Raw genomic sequence first — 26,938 nt, forward strand, 5'->3', positions numbered from 1 at the left:
GAAACAGGTTTGGCAGGACGTTTAAAGCTGTTTGCAGCAGCCAGCCTCTTCAGAGCCACGTCCCTGCTTCGCTGATCTCCCAGCTGGATGCTCTGCTCTGCCACACTGGCCCTGCTGAGCTGGAGAGGATGGACACGCTGCGCAGGAGCCTGTCTCGGTGGAAGAGGTACCACATTAAGGTGCACCTGGCTGATGAGGACCTGATGATGCCCCTGACAGTCAGGCCCAGGGACACGGTGATGGACCTACGGGCTCTCTTGGTACGGGAGGGCATCACTTCCTGGAAGAAGACATTTTATTACAACTCTAGGCAGCTCGAGGAGCACGAGACCCTCAAAGAAGCCAATATCCAGAATGGTTCTGTCCTCCTTCTTGTCAGCAATAAAAGGTAGGCAAGGAGCTCGTCTGCCGTGGGGGTGGTGCAAAGGAAGGGGAATGCTCGGTGTGTCTCAGCCCCTTGGGACACTTTCTTGTCGGGGTTTGTGGAAGGCAGACCAGGAACTCAGATCCTGCCATTTCCAGCAGGATCAAGACTCCAGGCTGTTCATATCCAGACATGCTGTGCTGTGAAATAAGCAGTTCAGAGGAGGAAATCTGGTTGCTGCTGCTTGTCCTGTCTCTGGTCAGGTCTCGTTTTCCTGGGTATGTGGCCAAGCAGAGAGAGAGAAACATGACAAGAAAAAGGGCAGGGGAGACTGTGCGACATGGGAGAGTGTTCTGAACCTCTCACTTGTCCTCTTGTGCCTGTGTCTCCCTGCTTCTTTTAGTAAGTGCTTTCTGCAGGTGTTTGGGGGTGGCAGAGTCCTGCTGTGACACGAGAAGTGCTGCGAGCCAGCTTACAGCAAAGCACGAGCAGTGTGGACAGGGATGGCAAGAGGCTGCAGCTGCCCAAAATGTGTCTGAATCACAGCAGAAAGTACAGTGAGAACAGAGACTCCCAGGAGAGCCAGGGCGTGGGAGATCAATCACAGCAAGCACTGTGTTCTAGTGGGGATGAAAGCTGAGATAATGGACCTTGGACTCACTGGCCCACAGGACAGTTTTGATTCAGTGTGGTGAATTTATGCCCACCTGCACTGTCTTTCCTAATGCCGGGTTGTTGCTGCCAGCAAGATTAATTCTGTGAAGCATTTTGGGGATACTGGGTAGAAGAGGTATGTTGTGGGTATGTGGTGTCTAATTCATCTTTCTAAATCCTGAGCCCTCTGAGTTATGTGTCGATGCTGATCAGAGTTTTCTCTGCAGAAAACTCCGCACTAAAGACTTCAGTTCCTGATTATATCCCACATACTGGAATGGTCCTATTTTCCAGTCCAGAGGCAGCTTGAAATCTCACACAAAGAAGATTTAATAAAGCGTTTCCTTTCAGAGCTCAGCCAGACACAAGAGATTTCACATCACTCAGCTAACTGCAAACCCCAAGTCACCCACGGCCCTTTTCTCCAACATCTCATTTCAGTTCTCTGATTAACTTGGCTCAGCTCCTCCTTTTCACCTGGTTTTTAATGGCAGAAGCACTTCTATTTGTTGTTGTTTCCAGTATTTATTTTCCTAATTTTTACAGTCTGAATTTTTTGAAAGTAAAAAGGGATTTGGAGGGTCTGAGTTGATGGGGTGCACATACTGATGCTTGTTTGGTAGATGCCTGGTTTCCATAGTGTGCTGGGCTCCTTCCCACATGCTGCAGAAGCAGGGTGTAACTGCAGCAATGCAAAACTCACCAGGAGATCCTGCCTGAACTCTGCTGAGTTCAGAGGGCCCAGCTGAAGTCACTGGCCATTTTTGAAAATCTAGAGCCTGTTGCTCAAAGTCCCAGCTCAATTTTTGTGAGTACATTAAAAAGGGAGTGGGATTTCTAATATTTCTTTCCTTGGATTTCCTGCAAACTTTCCTGGTTCCTAAACTAGCACCTTTGGCCAACCTCCTATTGCTTTTTCCAGGGCTGGGTGCAACATGGGGAGTGCCCAGTCTCTACCTGAAGTAACATCTCTTTGATTTTTTTTTTTTTTTTTTTGACATAAAAGATTATTGAGTTGTGCCAACCTCACCCACTCCCAAAGGCAATTTGGTAAATGCCCAGATACTGGGGACACATTTCTCTAAAGGTTCATGGGGCAACTGAGCTGTGGTAGGAAAGTTCCCTTAGATATTGCTGAGATGTGTGGCCAGGCAGTCACCGCCCTGCGTGGGACAGTCCTGGGCTGAGGGCAGGTTGTGACTCAGCACCTTGCCAGATCTTCAGCACAGAGAAGTTTTAGAGGATTTTAGATGCCTGTCTCTCACTGCCACTGGGTACAGGGTGGGAAAAGGCTGCATTGTAACTGAGATTACAGTACCAATTTGAGTCTTAAGATCACTCAGGCAGATCTTTAGGTATTATAAATCCACGTTGCACCAGTAGTGTCTTTGGAAATACACTGGTCTGCATCAGCTGGGCAACAGTGAATAACCATGGGGACTATAAGAAGAGTAGCCCATGCACTGTTGGGGTGTCTGGGAGCCACAGGAGCAGAGAGGACAGTGAAATTTCTGCTGCATTTGGCCAGCAGTCCTGAGGATTGAAGGGTTGATTTTAGTGTTTCACCAGCTCAGTGAAGTATGGACCCCTCCCCATCTACTTCTTCAGTTCTCCCTGAGAATCCTGATGTCTCCTACTTCCTCTTGTGTACCGAGGTACCAGCCAAACAGAGCGCTATTAATTCCAAAAGTGGAGTTGCTGTGATTGCCAAGGTCCGCAGCTCAGTGTCGTGCCTATAAATATTAATGGTCACTCTGCATGCTGCGTGTTCCTACAATGGGCTCACGGGACAGTTTGCTTTGAACCAGAGAAAACATGAAAATGACCCTATTTTTCATCCTCCCCTCCCCGCCTAATGCCTTTGTAGATAATTGGCATTTAGCAAAGGCCAAGTCAGCATTTCCACTTCTTGCTCGTACTTTCTGGGGTTTGTAACTTAGTCATAAAAATTCACTTAAGGCGGCAGCTTGGCAGGAAAGGGATCAGCATACCAGCTAATGCTGAAAATTTATTTAGACCTTAATGTTTAAAAGTTCCAGCAAGCCGTTTTGGAGATCAGTCAACATGACCTCTCACCCTGGGAAAACACATGGGCTGGCCAGAACTGCAGATATCACATCCACCTAGGATGCAATTCCCCTTTGTGCAGAGCCTGTTAATCACATTACTGCTGTGCTGACTGAAATTGCAATCCTGTTGCAGTAGAGGCTGAGCAAGGAACTCGCTGAAAAACAGTTTCTGCCCTAGAGAGTGACATATTACAATAACATGGTTTGCCGGTGGGTAAAACAAGCAAAGCAACAGTTGAAATGGGAATGAACAAGCAGAGAAATGCCCCAGCTCAGTGGCCATGGGCCAGCATGTGGTGTTGAAGCCATCAGTGCCTAACAGGAGACCAGCAGTGGGTCTTGGCATGAGCAGAACAGCCACCCAGCATGGATGCAAAAGCATCCACGGGCATGCAACAGGCTGTCCCAAACGCCCAAGGCGTGATCAGTGCTGGCACTGTGGACCACACCACGGCAGAACCCGTTTGGCTCGCTCCGGAGGCAGCGCAGGGCCCCAGAGCCAGGGAGCTGCTCAGCTGGTCTGGTGGTGACGTGGGAGTTCTGAAACTGGCACTGCTCTTCCCGAATTTTGTCTGCTGCAGCGAGCTGCCTGGGAGCTCCTTGCTGGTGCATTCATCCTGCACCAGTGAACAGGGCCACCCCTGGGATGTGGATGCAGCAGTCTGGTCAGAGAGAGAGAAAGCTAGATAAGTTTTCCCATGAATCGGCCTGGGAGACTTTAGAGAGCTGGAGAGCAAGAATTCTAACCACTCTGCACCTGGTGTTTGGTAATAAGCTGTTTTGCCCATAAGGTTGTTTACAAATGGGGTGTCTTGTTAATTAGCCAATCATGTGAAATGTATTGATTAAATGACCAGTCAGATCCCCCTGTATTGACCAGGGCATAAAAGAAGTGGTTTTAGTAAAGTTGGGGCTTCTAGCCTCTTAGCCTTCTGGCCTAGAGTTTGTGTCACTTGTACCCGTTCCTGACCCTTATGGTGACAATGGGGCAGTGAGCAGCAGGGCTGGGTAGTGGGCACGTGGAATTAGCTGCTCCTTGCTTGTCAGAACCCAAGGTGTCCCTCAGACACTCTTGGATGTTCCGGGTCCAGGTCAGAAGCACCTGACACCCTGGCAGGCAGCTGGAAACCCCTGTGGCTTTGAATCTGATCCATGGAGCAATTTACCAACCTTGCAGGAAAAACACGAAATCACAAAAGTTTAGATATTATAATAGAAGTAGTCACAAAGTGAAAGGAAGGATTTTTGAGTGCTGTACAGGGGGGTTTTAGGCCTTGTACAGAGGGGTCTGAGTTTTGTACATGGGGGTCAGAAGTTCTAAGATGGAGGGATTTGGGCGTGCCCTGTCCTCCTTCTTTCTCCTTCCAATCCTCCATGTTCATGGTGATGTTGGCACTCACAGATTGGTTTAGAGTAGAAAGTCACTGTTCAATATAGGTGATAGGCATTGGAGAAAAACTAAACATTTAATACGTGATGTGTGGTATAAAAGATGGCACCTGCTCCTTGGGGGAGAGAGACGGAGAGAGATGCAGAGGGAGAAGGAGTCAGGGACGATGTCAGGGAGTCTGTGTGCCTTGAGATAACATGCAAGAAACTGCCTTGAGACCAGACAACTGAAGACTACTGAGTCTTTCTTTAAAGGCACGGGTTGGAGGAGAGATTTTACCACCTCCAGATTTTACCAATCTGGGGGTGAGCCCCGTCACTTGCTGACCATTTACTGGCTGTGTTTGGATGTTCAGTGGGAGGAATATTGCCTTGAATCCTCTACTTAACCCATGAGCTGTTTCAAACAGAGGATGTCAGTGGCTGATCCAGGGTGATCCTTAGACATGCCCAGTGTGGCTGCCCAGCTCCAGCTGGATCTGTATGTGGTATAAGCACAAGCACATTGACAGAGCCTTTGCTCTTGGTTCCAGGCTCCTCTCCTGCAGTCTCCTCTAGCAGCCAGCCAGGCAGGGTCTGTGCTGATAAATTAAGCAGTGCCTGGACTTCTCTCTGTTACAATGATGGAGTATTGCACTGCAATTTTTGGCTCAGTCCAGGTGCATTTCAGGAGCCAGCACGGGCCAGGGACTGCTCCTTATGGGATGTCTGGATGTATCCACACAGCTTTGGAGAGTAAGAATTTAATAGGAAAATCTTGGCCATTGTGTGCCAGCTGTCCTCTGAATGTCCCAGGAGGATGTCCCAGGCACATTTGATTTGCAGCCACAGGACATGGGTCCCCTCAGCCTTTTGGAAGCTGTGGTTCATTGAGGCTAGGCAGCTTTTCTCATCATATGTGGCTTGCCTGGAGAATGGAGTTCAGGAGGTCATTGGTGAATAGGTTAAATAAAGTAGATGCCAGCACTGAGTTCAGCAGAAGTCTATTATCTGGAATCTATTGGTGTTGATTTTCTGGCCTGGAGCCACCTGAAAGCATCTATCTCAGGGCATTAGCTCAGTTACCATAACAACTCATCTAGGAAAAGCTCCTGACAGCTCCAAGAGCAGGCCAAGGTCCCACATTGTATATCATAGCCACTCTTAGGTCAAAATAAGCATGTCCAGGTTCCTCCCTCCCCTGCAATCCAGCCTCAGTGTCCCCTGTGAGTGCCAGTCCTCATAGAAGCTTTGACATGCTTGGGAACCTGTTTTATTCTTCAGAGGCTGCTCAGTCTAGTTCTCCAAAGGTCCATCTGCTCAAGGATGGATATTTTACCTCCTGTCAGAATAACAAACCCATCCATCCTCAGGGAGCCCATGGCATTCCCTTCTTGGCATTCAGTTTAGAGTGTCTGATTTTTTGGAACTGCAAAGGAAAACTATGAGCCACTTGCACAAGGTGCAGTTTAGCTGATGCAAAACTCCTGCCTGTGTTTGACTCCGTGGTGGCATAAGGACCAATGACAGGCACTCAGCAGTGGCTCACTCCACACCTACATCACTGCCCTGTCAGCCCTGCTCACTGTCACTGGGATTGCCTGGCACGCAGTCACCGAGCACAGCAGGTGATGTTGGGCCTCTAGCAACAAAAGGTAATGGCATCTACACAGTTAGACCCTGAAGTAAGTTCTTTACTCTGAGTTTCAGTGTGGTTTTGTGATGCCTGCTCCTTGCACTGACCCTCCCGCTCCTGCAGTTGCTCAGCAATTACTCCTCAGCACGGAGGGGAGACTTTTCACCCCCATCCCACTTTTACAGCCTTGCCCTGTTAAGCTGAGGCCTAGCAGCAGGCTCTGAGGCATCTCACAGTGGGATAACGATCCTTTAAATAGCACTGGGAGTCTCTCTTCTCAGGGAGAGCTAATTAAGTTCTTCAGTACATGCTTAGACATATGCTGACCTGGCATGGCCTTAACAGGTCTGCTTCCACCTACCAGATAAATAATACTGGCTTAAAAATATCCTCCTAGAGATGTGTTACTGAGGCAACAGCCAGATGGGGGGCTGACTACATCTCAGTGGCTGAAGGTAGTATTTATGTGTATTATTCACGGGCCAAGCTCTCTTCTGGTGTCCTCAGTTAAGTGATTTTTAAGTTCTGCAAGCATTAGTGCAGTTACCTCTGCTGACACCTCACAGCACACAGGTCAGACGGTCACACCTGTATTTAGCTCATTGACTTATCATTCAGCCCAAGAAGCTCGTTTGACAAAAACACAGGGAGTTTTTGTTAAAACACTGCTAGGGAATGTGCTCCACAGGATTTGAATTCCTCCCTGTGCAGTTGCATGGGATTGCAGCAGATGAAACTGAGCTAATATGTCCCCCAGGGGTCTGTCTTGGTTCTAGGCAAAGAATTAATGAGTGGGAAGTACCATCCTAGGTTTCCTTCTGGTGTGATATGGCCCAGCTTACTGGACTTCTCTGTAGTTGTGCTGATTTGTATCAGGTGAGGATTTTGCCCATTTGGGATAAATTCCCCCCTCCTGTGTCATAAAACATCTGTTTTATGGGACAGATGTGCTACAGGGTGGGCTCACAGCAAACCCTTGGCTAACAAAATCCCCTGAAATTTCAAGTGAAGAGGAAAGTGCTGAAATATGAATCATGTTCTGGGTTTTACAGAAAACCCAGCCAGTGACTGATATCAGCCTCACTAGACTGATCCTTTGCTAGAACACAGCAAAAACTCCCACCCCATAGACTTCAGAATTCTCTAAGATCTGATGAAATATTTGCAGCACAGGCTCAGTTTCTTGTCATAAAATGAAAACATAATTGCAAACAGCAATTCACAGGAGTCAAAAGACTCAGCCCTGCTCTTAGCTGCAGTCCAAGGTGGGATAATGAGCTTTCCAAGCAAATCCCAGCCCCGAAGAGGTACCCCTATAAACTTGGAAGAGCTTTAGGCTCTGTTCTGGAGACCCCAGGGGGATAGCACTGGGTGATTTCTAAGGGGTTTCAGAAGGGTAACTTAGAAAATAATGCTGCTTTGCTAAGTTTAGCCCTTCTGTGGAGGGTCTGGACCCCTGTCAGAAGATGTTGATAGACCCACAACCCCAGAAAGCCACCATTTAGTGCTAATGCCTGAGGGTGAATGTGTTGAGAGCAGCTCAAGCTTTGTCTTACTGCAAACATTCTCAAAGTGCTCCTAAAGCTACAGACTGCCCTTGTTCTAAGATGAAAAATGGATTTCCAGGAGCAGGCACTGAAGAGGAAGAGCCTTGCTTATGAGAAAAAGGCTTCCAGACAGTTGTGGATTATCTGAAGGAGGGCGAAGGCATCTTCTGTGGAAGGATAAACATGTTTGAAACACTGAGTTACACAGTGTGACTGAAGAACAAAACCAGCCAGAGGATGAGGTTTACATTCCCCACATGTCAGGGTCAGTGCCTGCTTGGTCAAATGCCATTTTTGATTGCTTCTCTGTAGTGCTCCAAGTATTTGCCTCTTTTTTATTCAGATAATGCCAAAGAGCACAGCCAAAGCCATGAGGGACGGGGAGTGTGACAAGGGCTGAAGGGAAGCAGATGGAAGAGAGCTTGCCCATGGAAAGGCAGCCTGGCCACCAGTGTTGGTAAGTCCCTCCCTGCACACCAGCTCAAGGACTGTTCAGAAAGCAGCTCCAAGCGTTTCCAGCGTGGTGCCCATGAATAATTAACCCAAACAAAACAACAAACAGTGTTTCCTCATCAGCATGCCATGTGGACCCAGCTGCCAACAGAGGAGTGTGGTGAGACTGACTCAGCTCCTGAGAGCAATGAATCAGTGAAATGCCCAGGAAAGGGGAATTCTGCCTGGGCAGAGGAGCAACAAGGAGCTGAGGAGGACTTTGCTTAGGGCCCTAGATGGGGACATGGGACATCTGAGCCTCCTTCTGACTCCTTCTCAGGATTCTGCAGTAAGTTGCTTGTCTTGGCTTCTGTTTTCCTACATGTAAGTGTGAGATAATTCTTTTTCCCTTTCAGCCTGTCCATCCAGGTGTAAATTACTCAGGTCATGGACTGTCTGGGCTCCAGAACTCTTTTTGTACAGTGGAGCCCCATTTCCAGGTTACAGGCTTTGTGCAGCAAAAGGTGATCAGTGCACTAGAGACAGTCCTGGAGCTTGGCAGCCTCTCTGTGTCCAAATTTACAGGAACTGGTTGGCCTCTGGTACAGCCACCACCTCAGCAGATCTCAGGGACCCAGAGGTACACCAAAACTGCCTCATTTTGGAGCCAGGGTTTATACAGCAATGAGCCTCCTTGTGTTCTTCTATCTGCAGCTGGTCCCTCACTTTCCCCTGCTCCAATAACTTCTGAACCAGCTGACCTGATTCAACCCAATCTGATGGAAAAAGAGAGGTCTCACAGACCCAGGATTCCTGCAATTTTCATGAACAAACAGCAGCTGGATAGAAGAGAGACATTTAAGTTAATATCCTATTGAAGGAAAGGTAATTACACCTCTTGCTCCCTGCCTATTTTGGGATGCAGCAGCCAGGTGACCAGCTGGCATTTAGATATGACTGGTCAATCAGTTCCTGCCCAGCTTCAAACCAGCCCCTGCACTTGCTACCCCTTCCCTGCAAAGCAAGAAGCTGCTGGAGCAGCCAAGGGTTTTGCTGGGAAGGTCTGGAGGGCATCAGGTGCCCTGAGGATATTGCAGTAAGCTGGGAGCACCAAGAAAGGAAGAAATAAAAAGCAGTTGTAATACAAATCAGAGGAAGAACGGGTTTCACCAGTTCCTTACTCACAGAACAACTTGATTTTTAGGTTCAAACTTATTTTCAGGAAAACAAAATGGATGTTTCAGTAATCTCAGTATTTTCCCCAGAAAATTCCAATGACTGACAACTCTTACCAAACACCCTGAATCTGCATTTTCTGGTGTTTTTTTTTATTATTATTATTTTTTTCCAATACAAGCATCTGGAAAAAATGCTATGGAAAATAGAATTTTTCATTTTCTTTTTCCCAAAGAACAAAAACATTCCCCCTAGGAACATACTTGGACAGAAGGAGATTCTGAGACAAAAACCTGAACAAGGTCACAGCTGAACATCTTAACAAGCAACTGGGATGGACAAAGAGTGGGGTGGGACTAAATGTGGGAAGAAGGAATGTGAGTTTTCCAAGGTCACCCAACAAGGCAGGTCCTGGTGCTGTTGGGTCAGCAGTTCTGCCACTCCATGCAGTGCCTCTGCGTGTCTGTCCTGAAATAATGAATTTCTTGGAGCAGAGCCAGTACTTTCCCGAGTGCTTGGAAAGTGCCTCACACAGCCCTGGGTGTAGTCATAAATAATAATTAAAATTAGAATAATAATATTAAAGTGGATGTGTGCCACTGGACATGGGACACATTGAGCAACAGAGTTCTAAATCCATGCCCCTCGTCTAGTAAAAGGTACAGTTTGCTTCACAAATCCTGGGAGACAGGATTTGCTTCCCTGGGCTTGATAATCACAGTCTTTTGCTCTGCAAAAGGCAAACTGACCTGAGCTGAATTAGGTCCAGGATCTACTCTAACACCTCCTGCCTGTAGCTGGCAGCTCTGGTCAGCTCTGGAAGGCTTTTTGCAGCTCAGGGGGATATCTGGAAAGACTAAATTAACCGTGGTGGTGTGGGGAGCTGCCTGGACTAATGTTTTTTTCAGAGATAGGCTTTGATTGACACTTCAAATCTGCCTGACAATCTTTTATTCTAAGTGCAGTTGCTGCCTTTCTTCAGAGCAGGAAGAGCTGGTTTGGTTGCTGTCCTTCAAATGATGCATCTCATCACATGGCAAAGAGTAGGAAAAAAACCACAAACCACCTAGAAAGAGCCACAGGACCAGCAGAAAAAGAGGTAAAACGAACTGGATCTATTTGAGGTATTTCTGCTTTTTTTTCTTCTATGCCACAATCCAATGCCAGACACTTGAGAACAGGGGCTGTGCTCTGAGGAACAAGAACTGACTGGTTTTTTTTCTTTGTTTGCCTGTTTATTGTGTTGTTTTTCACTGCAAGGGATTTGTTTAATGCTTTGCTAATAAAACTGTGCAACTCTTTAGTGATGAATCATGAAATACCCTGAGTTTGGAGGGACCCACAGGGATCATCCAGTGCAGCCCCTGGCCCTGCACAGACCCCCCAACAATCCCACCCTGAGCATCCCTGAGAGCTCCTGGAGCTGCCAGGGCAGGGACCATTCCCTGGGGAGCCTGGGCAGTGCCCAGCACCCTCTGGGGGAAGAACTTTCCCCAACATCCAATCTAAACCCCCCTGACACAGCCCCAGCTGTTCCCTAACATTTCCAGTCCCAGTGCTGGGAAGACAGAGGGATTTTCTCTTTTACTCAGTGGTTTTACACTGCCTCTTCTACTTGTCTTCCCCATGCTGCCTCTTACTCCTGGTTGCAGGTATGCTTATGTTTGCTGAGTGGTGGGATCACACCTCTCAGCTGCTGTCAGAGTAGGTGGAAGCCACTTTTTATGGTGGAATTGAGACATTGGGGTTTACCTGAGTCTGGCCAAGAAGGTTGGATCACCAAATGGGCAGAGGGATGTTTCCAATCCTCTTCTGGACACACCTAGGGGAAAAAGAAGTCTTTTGTTTGAGATGTCCTGTCTCTCCTTGCTTTCCTAGGTCCTTCAAAACCAGCCAGGCTCTTTGGAGTTTTGCCTTTCTGCAGAAGGCAAACTGACCTGAGCTGGATTAGGTCCAGGATCTACTCTAACACCTCCTGCCTGTAGCTGGCAGCTCTGGTCAGCTCTGGAAGGCTTTTTGCAGCTCAGGGGGATATCTGTAATGACTAAATTAACTGTGGGGAGCTGCCTGGATACCAGAAAAGATGCTGACAGTAAGAACTATTGTGAAATGGATGTTTCCCTTGTCTGTGAACACAGGTGTGGACAAGACCAAGGAGCAGCACTGGAAGCTGTGTGAATTATTCCTGAGTGTACTGCAAGATGGAGAAGTTTGAAACTTCACCGTGCTGCCCTGTGGATGGGACTGCTGCTTGTTGGGACTGCTTACCTTTGTGATCCTGCTCCTGCTGGAGCATCACAGACAGGATTATCCAAAGCACTGCTGTTTACCTCCTCCTCTGAGCTGCAGCCAGGCCTTCCCAGCAGCTCCTTCTCCTGAGCTTCCTGAGCAGAAGGCAAGCCCAGGCAGGTCATCTCCAGCAGGAGCTGTGCTCTAGTCAGGCAGCTCAGGCTGGGGCATGTTCCTTCTCCTGTACCTGAGACATGCATGCATCAAATGTTTCAGTTTACAGGGCCATCACCCTGGCAGCTTTCCTCGCTAAATTTACTTTTTAAAGTTCCATCAGTGTTGTATCCAGAGGGAATGGAGGAACAGATGCAGCTTGTGGAGTCTGGCTTTAATTCATCTGCCTCATTTAATTTCCTGCCCTGCCTACTAATCAATGAGTCTGCACTAGCAGCCCTGGGAATACCACGGGTTTTCCACATCCAGGAGAATTCAACACAGTGGCTGAACTCCCAGGGTCTCAAACAGGCTGTCACTGTCCTTTGAGGCCACTTCATGATGGATTTCCCTCCCCCAGAACCCTTGCAGACACTCTCCAGCCCACGGCAGCTGCTCCTCATTTCCTTGCAGGGCACGGGGCAGCTCTGTCCCATTGTCCCCCCCCCGGCCTGTGTGACATTCCCTCCTGGAAGTGCTCTCCTTCAAGGGTTTCAGCCCCAGGCTTTGCTTTTCAGGGCCACACACACACTTCTTGCTGGGGCTGTGCTGTGTCAGACACGCTGCTGGGGCCATTTGGGCCTCGTCACCTCCCAGGGCTCCCAGTGGGACCAGCAGAGCCTGGCAGGGGCTCCTTTCTCCCCCACAGCCCCTGAGTGTGTCACTTCCTGTGCCAGCAGAGAGAAACACAACTTTCCCAGGCATCGATCTGGGAAAGGTCTGTGAGAAACTCAGAGAAAAGAATGAGAAACAATTCTTACCTTGCTACACCTAGTATTGGAAACATGCAAAATGTGTTATAAAGATTTGTCCACCAAAAAGTACTTTCTTAATTAACCAATAGCAATAGTGTTTTAAGTAAAAAAACAATTAAGTCAACCTGTAGCGAGCTAGTCTATAAAAGAACAACAGCTTTCTTAATAAAAATATATTAATCAACCTTCTGTAATACATAAAGCCTATAGCAATGATTACCTGGCCGCTGTGATAACTTCCAGGTGTCCCTTCTCCAAGGACAGTGGCACCATCTCAGCTCAGTGCTGCTGTCAGGCACTGCCTCAGGGCTGTCAGGAAGCACCAGTGAAAGGATTTCTGGCACTTTTGCTTTGTTTAAGCAGACTTCCTCTGTCCTGGGGCTTTTTTTGGGCTCCTGTTAATTGCAGGCAGTGCTGCTCTGTTGTTTAATCAGCTGGTGTCAAAGGCTGCCTTTGCCTGGTGGTACCGATTTTGTGACACCACAGCTTTGCCTCGCATGTTATAATCTGTACCAGATTGCTCTTTGCCTGCTAAAATGGACAATTAGGATCCAGTTGTAATGCAAATCACACAGTGGAATAAAAGCTGTGGGGAACAAAATCCCCAATAAGTAGTTATGTCAGCCTTTGTTATGGTGTGATGGCTTCTGCTCCTGCTCTGTGAAGGATCAGGGGGAGAGAATCTGTCGTGCCTTTGTGTTTTATAGGCACCAGCTCGATGTAAGGCTGCCTTTAGGCACTGGCAGCCCTGAGAGTGTGTGTGTGTGTGTGCAAACCTAACAGACAGATTCCACCCACACTGGAAATTTGATGATTGCCTTGTTTTTTCAAGGCTCTCTTTTATATCCTACAGGCCATACCCATGGGGTAATTGCCAGTCTCTGCACAGGGGTTGGGATGACGTGGTGAGAGAGAAGCACAGAGATGCTGAAATTTCAGTCTGCCACATTAATGTGCTCCTAATCCTGATGGCCTTGTAATTGTGATGCTGTCACTGGTGTCATTGCAGTTGTTCTTGTCACTGTTTTCCCATGTTTGGTGCTAAATATTGTAAGTGAAGAGAAATATTTAGATTTGTAAAGGAATCTAAATTTACTGTGGAATTAAACACACAGGAGCCTGAAAAGTCAAATGGAAGAAGTATGTTTTCATTTCAAATGCCAAGTCATAGCCATGTAAAGTGATATTTTGTTGATACAGCTGCTTTTACTGCGGATCTGCTTTGCATTTCCCCAGGCCATGGGTAACAAAGAATGAAGCTGAACAGTTTTCTCATCCTTGAGAACTGAGGTGGAATATCCGTGTTGGTAAAGTGTTAAGAGCTGGAGGTCAGTGTTGTAAGGGTTTACCTGAGCTTGTGCCCCACCTGTGAGACCCAAAGTGAGAACAATGCCTGTCCATATCTCATGGAGATGCTGGCTTCCAGAGAGCAAGGAACAAGTGTGAGGCAGATGGATGAGCTGGGTTCACAGTCCTCCTAGAAGCTATGGCAACATAACTTGTATATCTACTCAGAAAAGCCTTTGCAACCACCATAAATGACTTGAAATGGCCTTATTTTCCTGCTAGCAGTGGAATAAGCAGCTTCAATGGGGAGAAGTAAATCCACTTGATTACACATGTTGCTGGGAATAACACTCTTATTGGTTATTACTAATAACCCAATCTATTAGTGGTAGTGTGGCTGCTGACACTGGCAGTCTGATCTGCCAGGGAATAACTGCACTGCTCCTAAAATTCCAATTACAGTGGAACAAGGGGACTCAGAAGGGCCTCAAGGGAGGAAACTCAGTAGGAAGCAAAGTCAACATGGAGCACTTGGGTTATAAAGAACGTGTGTGACAAATGAAATCTATCTTTGGAGGAGCATTTCTGCCTGGCAAGGCTGAGCTCTTTCCATCCTGATGCTTTCCTCAGGCCATCCATGGTGTTTGTGAGTCAGGTCATGAGGTGATGGAGGTTTTGGCTTATTGGCTGATCTTCTGGAGGAACGAGGGGCTTCTAGAGCTTGGGTGTGCAAAGCAGCTCAAGCTCGGGGCTTCACTCCAGGATTTAGATGAAATTTCTCCATTGAAATCAATGGCAAAGCACCTGATCACCACAGCAGGAGTGTTCTCACACAGCAACACCCTGGGAAATTCTCTCTTGGAACAGATCAGCTTCTGCTCTTATTTATGCAATTATAAATTCAGTGTAGCTCCATTTGAAACAACTGTTTTCATCTGATGCAAATAAGATCAAGATCTGGCCCAGGCTGCTTTTGTACACAATGGAAACTGACTGAATTATGGAAAACAGGAAACAAATCTAATGTAAATCTGAATGGAAATATCATGCTCTCTGTTACATCAGAATAAATTGGAAGGAAGTCTGTTGATTCTAGTGGAATTCATCTGGATTTACACCAGACTGTGGCTCAGCATTTGTCAGTTGGCTGCACACTGACATCAAGACTCAAACCATGGCACCTCATCTGAATAGCTTTGAATATTTTCTCCCTTTTCCTTTATATTTAAGCAGTTGGCTGATTAGCCTTTTCAAACAAATAAACCCCTGCAAACAGGCATCAACCAATAAACCTTGCTCTCACTAGCATTTGCAGATTCTAAATGATGAATATGAAGTACAGAGCTTGGGTTTAGAGTCACTTAAACTTGCAACTGCTCCTCTGTGCTCTCACTTTAGAGCAGCAGGACTGAGCTCACGGGGGGGACAGATCTTGACAAAACCATTTTGATTTCCCCAAAGGAGGGAAATCCCAAAGGCAAATTCATTGCCCTCTCTCCAGCAGTTTCCCAGGATGCACAGGATTCACCCTTCAGTAGATCAGCAAAATATTGTCATTCTTTCACTCTTTTCTGTCTCCAGGCAGATGGTCAGAATGGAGCCAAACCCCTCCCTAATGGATCTAATAGGCAATCCAATGAATTTATTAGGGAATTGTGTCACACTCTGTTTCCACAGGCAAGGGGAACATGGGAACCTGGGGGTACTTTCCATGGGAAAGCAAGAGGGTTAATTAATGCCTGAGCAACAAATTTGACTCCGAGTTAAAGCCACTGGACAAACACAATATCTGAGCAAGAGCACAGCCACATCAGCCCTTGCCTTGATTCTCGTGTACCCCAGCTTTTACTTAATCCAGTTTTTAATCTGTGCTCATGTTGCTCTTCAGATAATTAGTAAAATGCATCTTAATTAAAACAAGAGGAGGAGAAGAAGACACACAAACAAATGAAAGCCCTAAGTCAATGGGATTCAGGGAGGGGCAAAGCCAGTATTCAAATAGAAATCTTGAGGCAAACATGGTAATAACAGTTATGGAGAGTGTATCAAAGGTAAAGAGTTTTCTGAAAGCTGGGTAACTGTTTGCCTGAAAAAAGGACAGGCTGGAGCCTGATGTCTGAGTACCAGAAATCAGCCTCATGGGGAGAAGAGCTGAGGGAGCTCTGTGGTCAGCAGTCTTTGTTTTTCTGTTTCTCTGTCACTGATTTTCTGTGTGATCGTCAGGAAATTAACTGGGCAGGGTTTTCACAAGTGGCCCCTGTCTGTGGTTGCTGTGATGTGTAGATGTTCAACCTGAGATGTACCTGATCACCCTTTGCTGTGCCATTAGTAACAGAGCACATGTGGGTCTCAGCCACAGGATCTGAATGTGCCAGCCACTCCCTCTCAGAGTCATTGCTTTCCCATCTGTAAATTGATAAAATACACACTGTCCTCATTTTATAAAGTGTCGCAGGGACATTCTGCTTTCTTTCAGGATTTTTCATAGAGGAGCACAGGGGAAAGAAAGAGAAAACAATTTCTATTTCTGCTCCTTGTTTTTCCCATGTGGAATGTGTTTGGAGAATTGTTTACCTGGGGTGATTGCTTGGTTGGATTCTGGTGAGGATTGTTTGAGCCTGGTGGCCAATCCAACCCACCTGTGGCTGCACTCTCAGAGAGGGTCACCAGTTGTTAGTCAGATAGGGTAGTTAGAGAAAGTAGGTTTGTAGTTTTAGTATCTTCCTTTAAATAGTATATTCATGAATGATAGTACAGTTCTAATAAAGAAATCATTCAGCCTTCTGAGCTGGAGTCAGACATCAGCATTTCTTCCCACCGGGTTCACCTGCATTTACAATATAAAGCTATTCAAGGCTCTCTAATGAAACACCTGTGATTATTATGGTTTACTTTTGCTCAGGCTTATTCCTAAGCCTGTGTTCCAGGCCAGGTTGGATGGGGCCCTGAGCAACCTTCTCTGGTGAGTGGCATTTTCCTGCCCATGGCAGGTGCTGGGCACTGAATGATCTTTAAGGTCCCTTCAAGCCCAAACCATTCTGGGATTCTATGATTCCTGCAGGTGAGCTCTGCCTAATTTGTGAGATCTTTCTCACTGCTGCAGACCCTCTGTGGATGCAATGTCTGTGCTGCCTTGTTTCTGTCCTTCACAGCATCACCTGGAATAAATCCCCACAGCCAGGAGGCACCTGCCAGTGGTGTTGTTGATGCACAAACAGCAGCTCCAGCTTACTCATTATCACAGCCTCTCTAACTCTGTTTGCCATGCACCACAGGCTCGTTCCATCCATGCCAGTGAAGTTGGCATGGCTGAACTTGGAAGCAGAGAGAGAGCTTTAATGAGAAGAAGCTGGGTCTCAGCCCAGTCCCAGCTCTCTGAAGGACTGCACCACCTGCAGTCAGAATGGAATCATGGAATGTCCTGAGCTGGGAGGGACCCTCAGGGATCATTGATCCAGCCCCTGGCCCTGCACAGACCCCCAACAATCCCACCCTGGGCATCCCTGGAGCTCTGACAGGGCTGGGGCCATTCCCTGGGGAGCCTGGGCAGTGCCAGCAGCCTCGGGGGGAAGAACCTTTCCCTGAGCTCCATGCCAAGCCCTGGCACAGCTCCAGCCCTTCCTGGGCTCCTGTCCCTGGCCCAGAGCAGAGCTCAGCCCCTGCCCCTCTGCCTCCCCTCAAAGGGGCTCCAGAGGGCTTTGCAAATATCCATAATCCTGGGGGAACCAACTAAAGTCAATTTTCCAACCTCCTTGGGGAGTCTCAGCTGCATCACTGGTCTTTACTCACTGCCTGTACATGATGCAAGTGCACAAGAGAATAAAGCTGATATTGAGGTGGATGTAATGGGGCCACCAAATAGAGTCAAGAGAGAATCACAATTGCAGAGGCATTTTCTGCTCCAGCAATACAAGAAGATGGGGGGCAGGTTTTTGCGCTTATAGGAGTAAAACTCTTTAGGCAAGGACCTTAAAAGTGGGAATAATTATAATTTACTGCTCACACCATGCAGTGGGGAATCAGGCCCAAGCTTGTAGCTGCAAGATTTAGCTATAAATGCTGTGGACTGGCTGTGCTGTACAGAGATTTACTGAGTCACATTGATTCCAGAACTGCTTTCCCCAGGGAATGGCACTGCTTTATTCCAGTAAGGTTGTGAGACCCTGCACTTGATTCTGATCTTATGTTCTGAAAAATCGAGTGATTTTTGGTGGGTATATGCCTGACGTACTTGCATATGCATGTAACATGCCTTCAAGAGCTGATACAACCTTGATAAGGTTCTTATTTAAGTCATTATTCTAATTAAACCCTGTTATGTTGGGAGGAATTCTGTCCCTTTCCTCCCAGAGACTCTGTGAACACTGAGCTGGCTCTTACAGCACAAATCAGGTTTGCCATGATGGCAATAGAACAGGTTAGCCTGTAAACCCAGAGTAAATTTGCAAACTCCATTTGTTAAAAAGAAATGCATTAATGGATTCTGTGACTGATCTCCTGAAATGTCATTTGAATAGTTTTGACTGTGTGTTTGTTTTATTCCTGGGAAATTTCACAGTACAAAAAGACTTTTATTTTCCCTTCTTCATTTGCCAAGAATCTCTTTGAATGTTATTTGTAATATAGACTGAGGTTTGGGACAGATTTTTAGCTCACATAAGCAGATCCATCTCTATTGTTTTCTGTAGAAAGATTCTGATATACTTGAGCTGAGGATCAGGGGCAAGAAAATGAAAGAAAGAAACTGCTAGGAATGAAGCTTTTTGACCAGAGGAGTAGTTAATGCAGGAAACGTATTATTTCCTAAAAAAACAACAAAAAAAAAACCACCCAAAAATAAAATGAAAAAAAAAATAGATTTTTCTAAAATTCCAAGCTTATTCTTTGGGATATGGATGCCTAGAACAAGACTTCCTGACCCAGTGCTGTTCTTCTCTCAATCCCTTTTAATGCTGTTAATTTGAGACCTTTCCCACTGTTTTCCTGCTCTGCCTCCCAGGGTGTGTGCAGGAAACGCTGGGTGGTTTGAATTAAAATATTCCACTGTGAAAAAAAAAGTTAAAAAAAATTTAAATAGAAAGTCTTTGCTGATAGCAAATTGGAGAATGTGGTGCTATGGAAGAGTCTGGATTATTTTAAATGATTTTAGTGCTTCTGAAAGCAAATGCCAAATGCTGAGAGTGCAACAGGTGATGTTTTTGGATTGATGTGTACAGATGTGCTCGGATCAGGAAGAGAGAGGGACACAAGGCAGATGTGGGAGTGAGGAGAACAACCCATAGACTAATGAGACACTAACATGGGGAATAAAAGGAGAAAAATGGGTTAACTGGAGCTTTGCTCTGGCCCTGAGCTCGTTAGCAAGGGCTCAGAGAGCTGCTCAGGAGGACTCTGGACATAAAGTCATGAGGCAAGGCTGTATCACAATGAAGAGTGTAGAAAAAAAAACCAATTCATGTTTAAACCGGGCTCTAAGCTCTGGATAGGCTTGGCTGGATCTGCTCAGTGCTGGCTGCTCACAGCTTCCTCTGAAGCTTTTAGTGCAGTGAAAGGATGCTGGAGGAGAGGAGTCTCCTGCTGCCGAGCCAGCACCATCACTGGGGAGGTGACTCTTTTGTGCTTTAATAGTGGGTTGTCACTTTTCAGGGCTGCCAGTGCAGTGCCTTTCTCCCACAGCCAGGAGCTCATTTCGTGTGGATGAAAGAGGACAGAGCTGCTTTTTCTCCTAAAAGGAGAGAAGAAATACTCCTCCTGACAGAATCGCAGCGAAGGCGCTGGGCTGCCAAACGCTGGGAGAATTCCCTAAAAGCATTAATTGTGATAATGCCAAAAGCAACACAAGCTGCACTCAGAGGTGACACAGGAGGGGTGCCCTTGGTGAGCTGGAGGGCCAGGCCATGGAACAGCTGCAGGTGCTTGAGGAAGGAACACGACACCAGGAGATGCAAGTGGCCTTTCCCATCCCAGTTTCTGGAAGCTCATGCTCTTCCCAGCACTTCTTCTTCTTCCTGTTGCTCTTGACTGAATTATTGTTTCTATTTTCTGTCACTTGGAACAAGGGGAAAGGAGAGGAAGCTGGTCTACCAAGCAATTTCCAGTGTGCTTCCCTGTCTGTCTGCTCCCTACAAATAATTGTTTTTTCTTAGGGATAAAGGCAGAAGATAATTCCTTTAAGTGGCAATTAAGCTCCAGGTGGCTGTAGAAAGCTGCAGCTTTCTCCAGCTCCTGCAAAGACACAGCTTGAGTCCCAGGTTTTCCTACTTCCCTAAACCAGGAGATTTTTTTCCCCTGGCTTTCTTTTGTGTTTGGTGGTGATTACACTTCTTCAGGGTAGCCCAAAGTGATTGGAGCAGCAGGGAAAATGACAAGCTGAGGATGCTCCATAAACGGGTTCTGCCCTTCTCCTGAAATGCACTAATTGCACAGAGTAGAGAACAGTTCCATCTCCATCCTGATTTGAGCTCCTCGTGTTTCACCTGCAAAACCTCTGTTTTCCAAGCAGTGAGCCCAGTCCAATTTCCTTTTACCCCTGCTGTGCTGGCAAGCCTTAGGAAGAGACTTTTGATCGTGCTGGATGGAACACTGAGGGCTGGTGGAGCAATACTCGTGTTCCAAGACTCCAGGCGAGTCTCATCTGCAGACTTGTGTGATGGCTTTGGCTCATTAGCTAATGAGGTTAATGAGAACACCTGTATGAGCCATCTGATAGGAAGGGGGCTGTGTCTAGCCCTGGTGATTGCTCAAGATGACACAGCAAGTCACTGGCAGAGCTGGCAGCCAGCAGAGCACAGCAGGGCAGAGTTCCACCTCCAGGTCTGAAGCCATCTCATCCCCCCTTTGGAGCAAGAGCAGGGACACGTGGGCACAGTGTTGGGCACAAGCCCACGTTCAGCTGGGCTTGTGCAGGGGGCTGGAAATGTTCCCCACTATCAGTGAGGCTTCTGTGACCCTTGGGAGCTTCAGAGCCAGCCCACAGCTCCAGCTGCAAAGGAGTGTGAGCCACTGAGCCTGAGAATCTCGCTGTCCCAGACAGGCTTAATATCAATGGCATCTAATAGCAGAATGTCACCATTTCTACCTGGTTTTAATGATTTATCAGCCCTGAATTATGCACCATGGGTGACAGTAATGTTCTCTGGTGTGGACAGGTGGATGGAATTACATCTCTCTGTGTTTGGTGTGCTAACAGAATCAGATTTAATATTTTGTCTTGCCTGGCTTATCTTAGCTAGCATTAGCTATTATTTCACATACTCTGTTTCTCTTCCCCCTCTCTGTCACAACTGAAATAATTTGAATTTGAGCTGTACTTGAAGCAGGACTCACCTCAAATCAGATTTCCAATTCCTTGACCGCAGTCTGATCCCAACCAATCTCCACTGAGTCCAGGCAAAGGCAGTTGTGGAATCGGATGGCTCAAGCAGGGAGAACACATTTTGTGGGTGACTGCAGGCACTTGCATGCAAACATATTTGACTTTGACATGCTAGTCAGCGTGGGGAAGAGCAAGTGAGAGCCTGCTCCCCACCAGAGGGTCCCGTGCCCCACGCCACGGACGTGGAATCCCTCACTGGGATCCTGGAGGCAATGGAGGTGTGTCAGTGCACACACAGGGTCCTGCATGGCTCAGGGTGTCTGGGCACACCTGTGGGTCAAAGCAAAGAGCATTTTGTTACTCACAACGTGCTTTTCCTCTGCCTTTGCTTTTTCTGTGCTGCTCCCACTAGTGCTGAATTACAGCCACCACGACCCGTTCCTGCCTCCCAGTGTGGGATTCTGTGTTGTGCTAGATTCCATACATATTGCATTGTTTGCCTTCTTTATTTCCCTTTCTCCTCCCTGCTCATGGTTGTTTGTTTTCTCTTCATGTGTGGCATAAAAAGGCTGTTTGAAGAGAAACTACCCAATCCAAATGAAAGGAAATGTTGCTTTTGGAGGATCCAACTGAAGCCTGAGCAGAACTGATAGTAAATTTTGAATTAGCTGGAGATTTTTATCACTTTTTTTCTTTGTCCTTACTTTTTCTTGTCTTTTTTTCCCCCTCCATGTGTATTTTCTTAACCCTAATTAAAATGTGCTGGGCAAAAAAAGTGTAATGAAGAACTGGACTCATTACTTTTGTTTATGGCAAAATCCAAGTGGAACAGAACTCTAAATGGGCTCTGGTTGAGTCCCATCTCCTTCCATAAAGAGTATAATAAATATCAGCCACATTGATTTTCCTTCTCCTGAACCCTTCCTATTTGTTCTGGTCTAAGTGCACTATGTTTTCCTCTGAGGTTCTTTTGCTCTAACTGTTCTATTATCTGTTGTTGTTGTTAATCTGTGTAGAGTGTGTAATTGAGATCCTAAGAGGGAAGTTAAGAGAAACCCCCTCAGGAGGACATCTGACCTACATGAAGAAAGAGAAAAAACAAAATAAATAACCCAAGCCATTGAGGCCAACTGCTCCATTTACCTGCTTGAGACATTTCCTTCAGCAAGGACTTTCACCCACTCCAGGCTCAGCTCTCTTTCTCTAATTAGTTCTGTGTATGTTTTTTTTTTAACTTCAACTTGATTTTTGCATTGATTTCTTTGCCTTGGGGGGACATTTACCTGTTCCTTCCATCTGATTTTCCCACTACCTGCAGTTATCTACTGAACTGGTGTTACAGGCAGAGGTAGGATGTGGCCCCTTTCCTCTTCCCTTTTTCCTGCTGTGATTTAACCTGGCCCCAGTGACACAGCTTGGGGGTGATGTGGAAGAAGTCTCAAAGCACCAACGACAGCTTCTTAATTCCTTGTGTATCGTAAAAAAGGCAACCCTGGCTCAGGGAAGAAATGATGATGTCTGCTCCAGATCAGGAGGCTGAAGGACAGCTTTATTAAAACTATACTCTATTGCATTAATATACTATTTAAAGAGATACTCTCCTGTTCTACATACTTACTTCTTACTCCCCTCTCTAACTAACTCAAACTTGTGACTCTGCTGAGAGCCCGAGCCACAGCTGGATCCCACTGGTCACTGACCCCAAACAACCTTCACCAGAATCCAGCCCAGCAATCACTGCAGGTGAACAATCTCCACACCACATTCCACATGGGGAAAACAAAGGAGCAGAGATAAAGATTGTTCTCTCTTCTTCTCTCTGTGCTTCTCCTGAGAGACAGAATCGTGTCTCTCTGTCCAGAGGATGTGAATGCCACACCCGTGGGTTTCCCAGCGGATGGGGCATGAGCACAACTGAGAGAAACCATGTTCACCCAACCTCAGCCTGCTTTCCTTCCTCCTCCAGCCTCCTCATCTGGGCACTCTCTGTCCTGAGCAGCTGAACTTCCCATCCCCCTGGTTCAGCCGCTGCCTCCGGGATGTGTTGCAGATACGTGGAATCCATTACTGCCTGCTTGCTGCACCAGTTCCCAAATCTCAGCAGATAAAGAGTTCTTAGTGTTTTCTTAATGTCTCTTTGTAGTTTATTAAAGGCCTGGGAGGCACGAGGGGGAAATGAGAATGTGACTCAGAAATCCCTGCTCTCAGCCACGTGCTTCCTTCACAATCTCATTTGTAACCAGACTATTAAAAGTGAATTATCTGAGCCAAGTGGCAACACTGAAATGGAAGGGCTGGGGGGAGGGAAGCAACACTTCCCTCTGGTGCCTCTAGATGTGAGCAGGTTACTTCAGCCACTTTCACCTGCCCATATTGGATTTTTGCTGTTATTACAGGAGAGTTGTTGGCATTGACAGTTGCAGACATGGCTGTTTTTTTCCCTCCAGCCTTTTTGAGATGTGTCCCTGCTGGCTGCAGTGTGAGGACATTTCTGTGGGAGCTGGGCAGAGCAGAGTGAAGGGCCTGTGTTATAGATATAATATAATATAATATAATATAATATAATATAATATAATATAATATAATATAATATAATATAATATAATATAATATAATATAATATAATATAATATAATATAATATAATATAATATAATATAATATAAATTGGCTTATCACAAATATTAAAATGGATTTTATATGTGTAATGTTAAAGTAACTTTGCTATAAGGATATAGGTTTTATTTCTGTTGTTAATTAAGCTTAGTGAAATAGCTGATATAAATCTGCTTGTGTTAAAATGCCTGCTGGGATGGGATAACATCCCATGAACACAGGATGAGGACACCTGTACACATCTGCCAATTATCAGCACTCACTGACTGAAGACAGCGAGGACCAAGGCCCAAAAACTGGAGGTGATAAAAAAGAACTAAAACCACACCCAAGGAATGCTCTAAAAAGGCAGATCCGAGGAGGGGCCATGTAAAATAGTTCCTGGAATATGTAAATCAGTTTATGGGCATGCAACAGGCTGATGTAAGGGGAAAAGCATTTAAGGAGTATCCCTGAAGGTCACAGTGTGCTCTTGGCTGTAATAACTTCACTCTGTGGTCCTTGTCTCCAATTGTCCTTTATGAAACTTCTTAAATTTTTACACCTGTGTGGTGCCAGCTCTGCTCTCCCTGCAGAACCTGCACTGAGGGGACCTGAGCTGACAGCTCCACTTGCCATCATGTGAGCCTGGCACTGCCATCACATTTCCATGGCACTGCCATCACCTGTCCCTGGCATTGCCATCACGTGTCCCTGGCTTTACCATGACGTGTCCCTGGCACTGCCATCACATTTCCATGGCACTGCCATCACATTTCCATGGCATTGCCATCATGTGAGCCTGGCTTTACCATGACGTGTCCCTGGCACTGCCATCACATTTCCCTGGCACTGCCATCACATTTCCATGGCATTGCCATCATGTTTCCATGGTACTGCCATCACATTTCCATGGCATTGCCATCATGTTTCCGTGGCATTGCCATCATGTGAGCCTGGCACTGCCATCACATTTCCATGGCATTACCATCACCTGTCCCTGGCACTGCCATCACCTGTCTCTGGCACTGCCATCACGTGAGCCTGGCTTTATCATGATGTGTCTCTGGCACTGCCATCACATTTCCCTGGCATTACCATCACATTTCCATGGCACTGCTATCACCTGTCCCTGGCATTGCTATCACCTGTCCCTGGCACTGCCATCACATCTCCATGGCATTGCCATCATGTTTCCCTGGCACTGCCATCACCTGTCCCTGGCATTGCCATCACCTGTCCCTGGCACTGCCATCACCTGTCCCTGGCACTGCCATCCTGCCTGCCTCCAGGGATGCCTGATAAACTGGCACAGTTGTGATGAGGATTATCAGGGTTCAGTGGTGCTGCTGAGCCCAGGCTCCCACTCCGCTCATGATGAGGAATCTCTGTGTTCTCCAGGGGCTGCTGAGACCCAGGTGGAGCAGGGTGAGGACGGGGCAGCTTCTGGGCCTGTGTGAAGCAGCTGGGGCTCCTCCAGATCCTGCCTTGTCTCTCCTGTTTCTAGTGACATTTCCTCTAAGCAATTCCCTGTTTCTCAGCAGGGGCTGGAGCAAGCCTTTCAGGAATTAGATTCTGTTTCAGTTCATAGCTCAACCTCTCAAAAATTCCCTTTCGATCTCTCCTGTTCTCTTCAGGAATTGCTCTGAGTGTATCTATTGACTTTCCACAGAAAGTGGACATGGCCAAGTAAAAAACCTTGCTGCTGCTGATTTTACAGGAGTGATATTGACCTCCCCATAGATGCTGAAGAGAATAGAAAGTCCTGATTCTCTGTAAAACGAAACTAAAATTGTATTTGATGAGTTCTATAAAATGCTTATAGATTTTTTTTTTTTTCCTACTTGGGCTGAAACATCTTTTTTTTCCCCTATAAAGGCCAGCTGCAGAATATTTACAGAGAAGGGGGAAACCTTTTTCTTTGAAAAATATTTGTACTGGTAAATCACTGCAAACTAGTAAATTCCCAGATAAATCTAAGTAAATAATAGCAGAACTTTGGCTGCATTTGCAAAAAGGCAATTAAAACAAACAAACAAAAACAAAACAAAACAAAACCTCACCCTGATTTATGGGCTTCAGGTATAACTGAGATCTAAGTTAGGCTTACTGAATATTTACAGATTTTGTATCTTTTCCAATGAAAGCAGTAGCTATGCAATCTTTTGGGGAGTAAATCCAGGTCACAGCCACTCCAAAACCAGCTCAACTCCTGTTTTTATTGGCAAGACTCTGATTGCTGCAGAGTGCCCTGCTGTGGCCACAGGCTCCCAGATCCTCCCAGAGATGTCACAGATTTTCCAGTGGTGACATCAGTTCCTTCCTTGGGTGAAAAAGCTGAGTTTCTGCACACTGGGAGAAAACAAATAGAGAAAACAAATAGATTTAGAGGGCTCTGAGCTCCCAGGGGCCAAATTTCACCTGGTGCTGGGCTGGGCAGAGAAAGAGCCATCCTGTTTCTGGTGCCCAGAGGGATCCCATGGCCTCTAATGCACTTAGAAAAAGGTGCAGGAAAATGGTAATTCTTCCTAAGAGCAGCTCACATCTCCTGTTCTTGCTGCTCCTTGTCTCCTGAGCTCACCAGCAGTGCTTGAACCCCGTGGCCATCGAGCAGAGCTCTTCCCTCTCTAGCACAGGAGCATCCCCAGCAAGCACAGAACACCTTAAAACAACAGCCAGGCCTTTATTTGCTTTTTGGCTCTCATCTTCATATTTTCCAGGTTTTGTGCCATGGACAGAGTACAGAAATATTCCACTCGTTTTTAAATTAAACTGAGATAACCTGTGCACACGAGACAGAGCACTGCCAGAAGTTTCCAAAGAATTTAAAGAGTTCCCACCCAAGATACTGTGGCCACAGCAACCTGTTGTCTGACCCAACTAATTATTACAATGTACTTAAATAACCATTAATTAAAAATGTATAAACTCTTTCTATGTAAGCTTCACAAAGCACATGATCCCTGCTTTCCTCTGAAAGCTCCTTCTTTCCACTGAGTCTTTTATTTCCCTATCAGCTCTCCAAGACTTCTCTCTCTGTCTTTTCTCAGCCTCTGATGGCTTTGCTCAGTTCATCCTCTGTCATTTGTGTCTCTGGGTCTGGAAGTGTTTCTCAGGACGTTTGACTCATCCATCATTTAGATAATGACAAGGGAAAAAACGCCAGCTTCCAGCTATGAGCATCCATAAAAAGCACAAAGGAAAGAAACCCCCCTCACCTTGAACTTCCCTTCCTGCTTTGCTTTTCATTTAATTTGAGAATCTGTCTTGACAGTCTTTGCTCTGGCAAAAGTCCCACT

At 46.4% G+C, this 26,938-nt stretch overlaps 1 protein-coding gene across 2 annotated transcripts; it reads left to right on the plus strand.

Moving 5' to 3' along the window:
* The first annotated feature begins 128 nt into the window (after positions 1-128).
* On the plus strand, positions 129-14,820 carry TINCR (TINCR ubiquitin domain containing). Of its 2 annotated transcripts, XM_053999729.1 has the most exons (5): positions 129-388; positions 7,982-8,419; positions 8,785-8,955; positions 10,229-10,345; positions 11,385-14,820. In XM_053999729.1, exons 1-2 carry the CDS (start codon positions 129-131, stop codon positions 7,983-7,985), a joined length of 264 nt encoding a protein of 87 aa, XP_053855704.1. In that variant the 3' UTR covers positions 7,986-8,419; positions 8,785-8,955; positions 10,229-10,345; positions 11,385-14,820. The 2 variants fall into 2 exon arrangements, with proteins under 2 accessions (XP_053855704.1, XP_053855703.1); XM_053999728.1 differs by lacking the exons at positions 7,982-8,419; positions 8,785-8,955; positions 10,229-10,345; positions 11,385-14,820 and adding an exon at positions 7,718-7,793.
* The last annotated feature ends 12,118 nt before the right edge of the window (positions 14,821-26,938 follow it).

This window comes from Vidua macroura, chromosome 26 (genome assembly GCF_024509145.1).
Source record: "Vidua macroura isolate BioBank_ID:100142 chromosome 26, ASM2450914v1, whole genome shotgun sequence".
Classification (NCBI taxonomy): domain Eukaryota; kingdom Metazoa; phylum Chordata; class Aves; order Passeriformes; family Viduidae; genus Vidua; species Vidua macroura.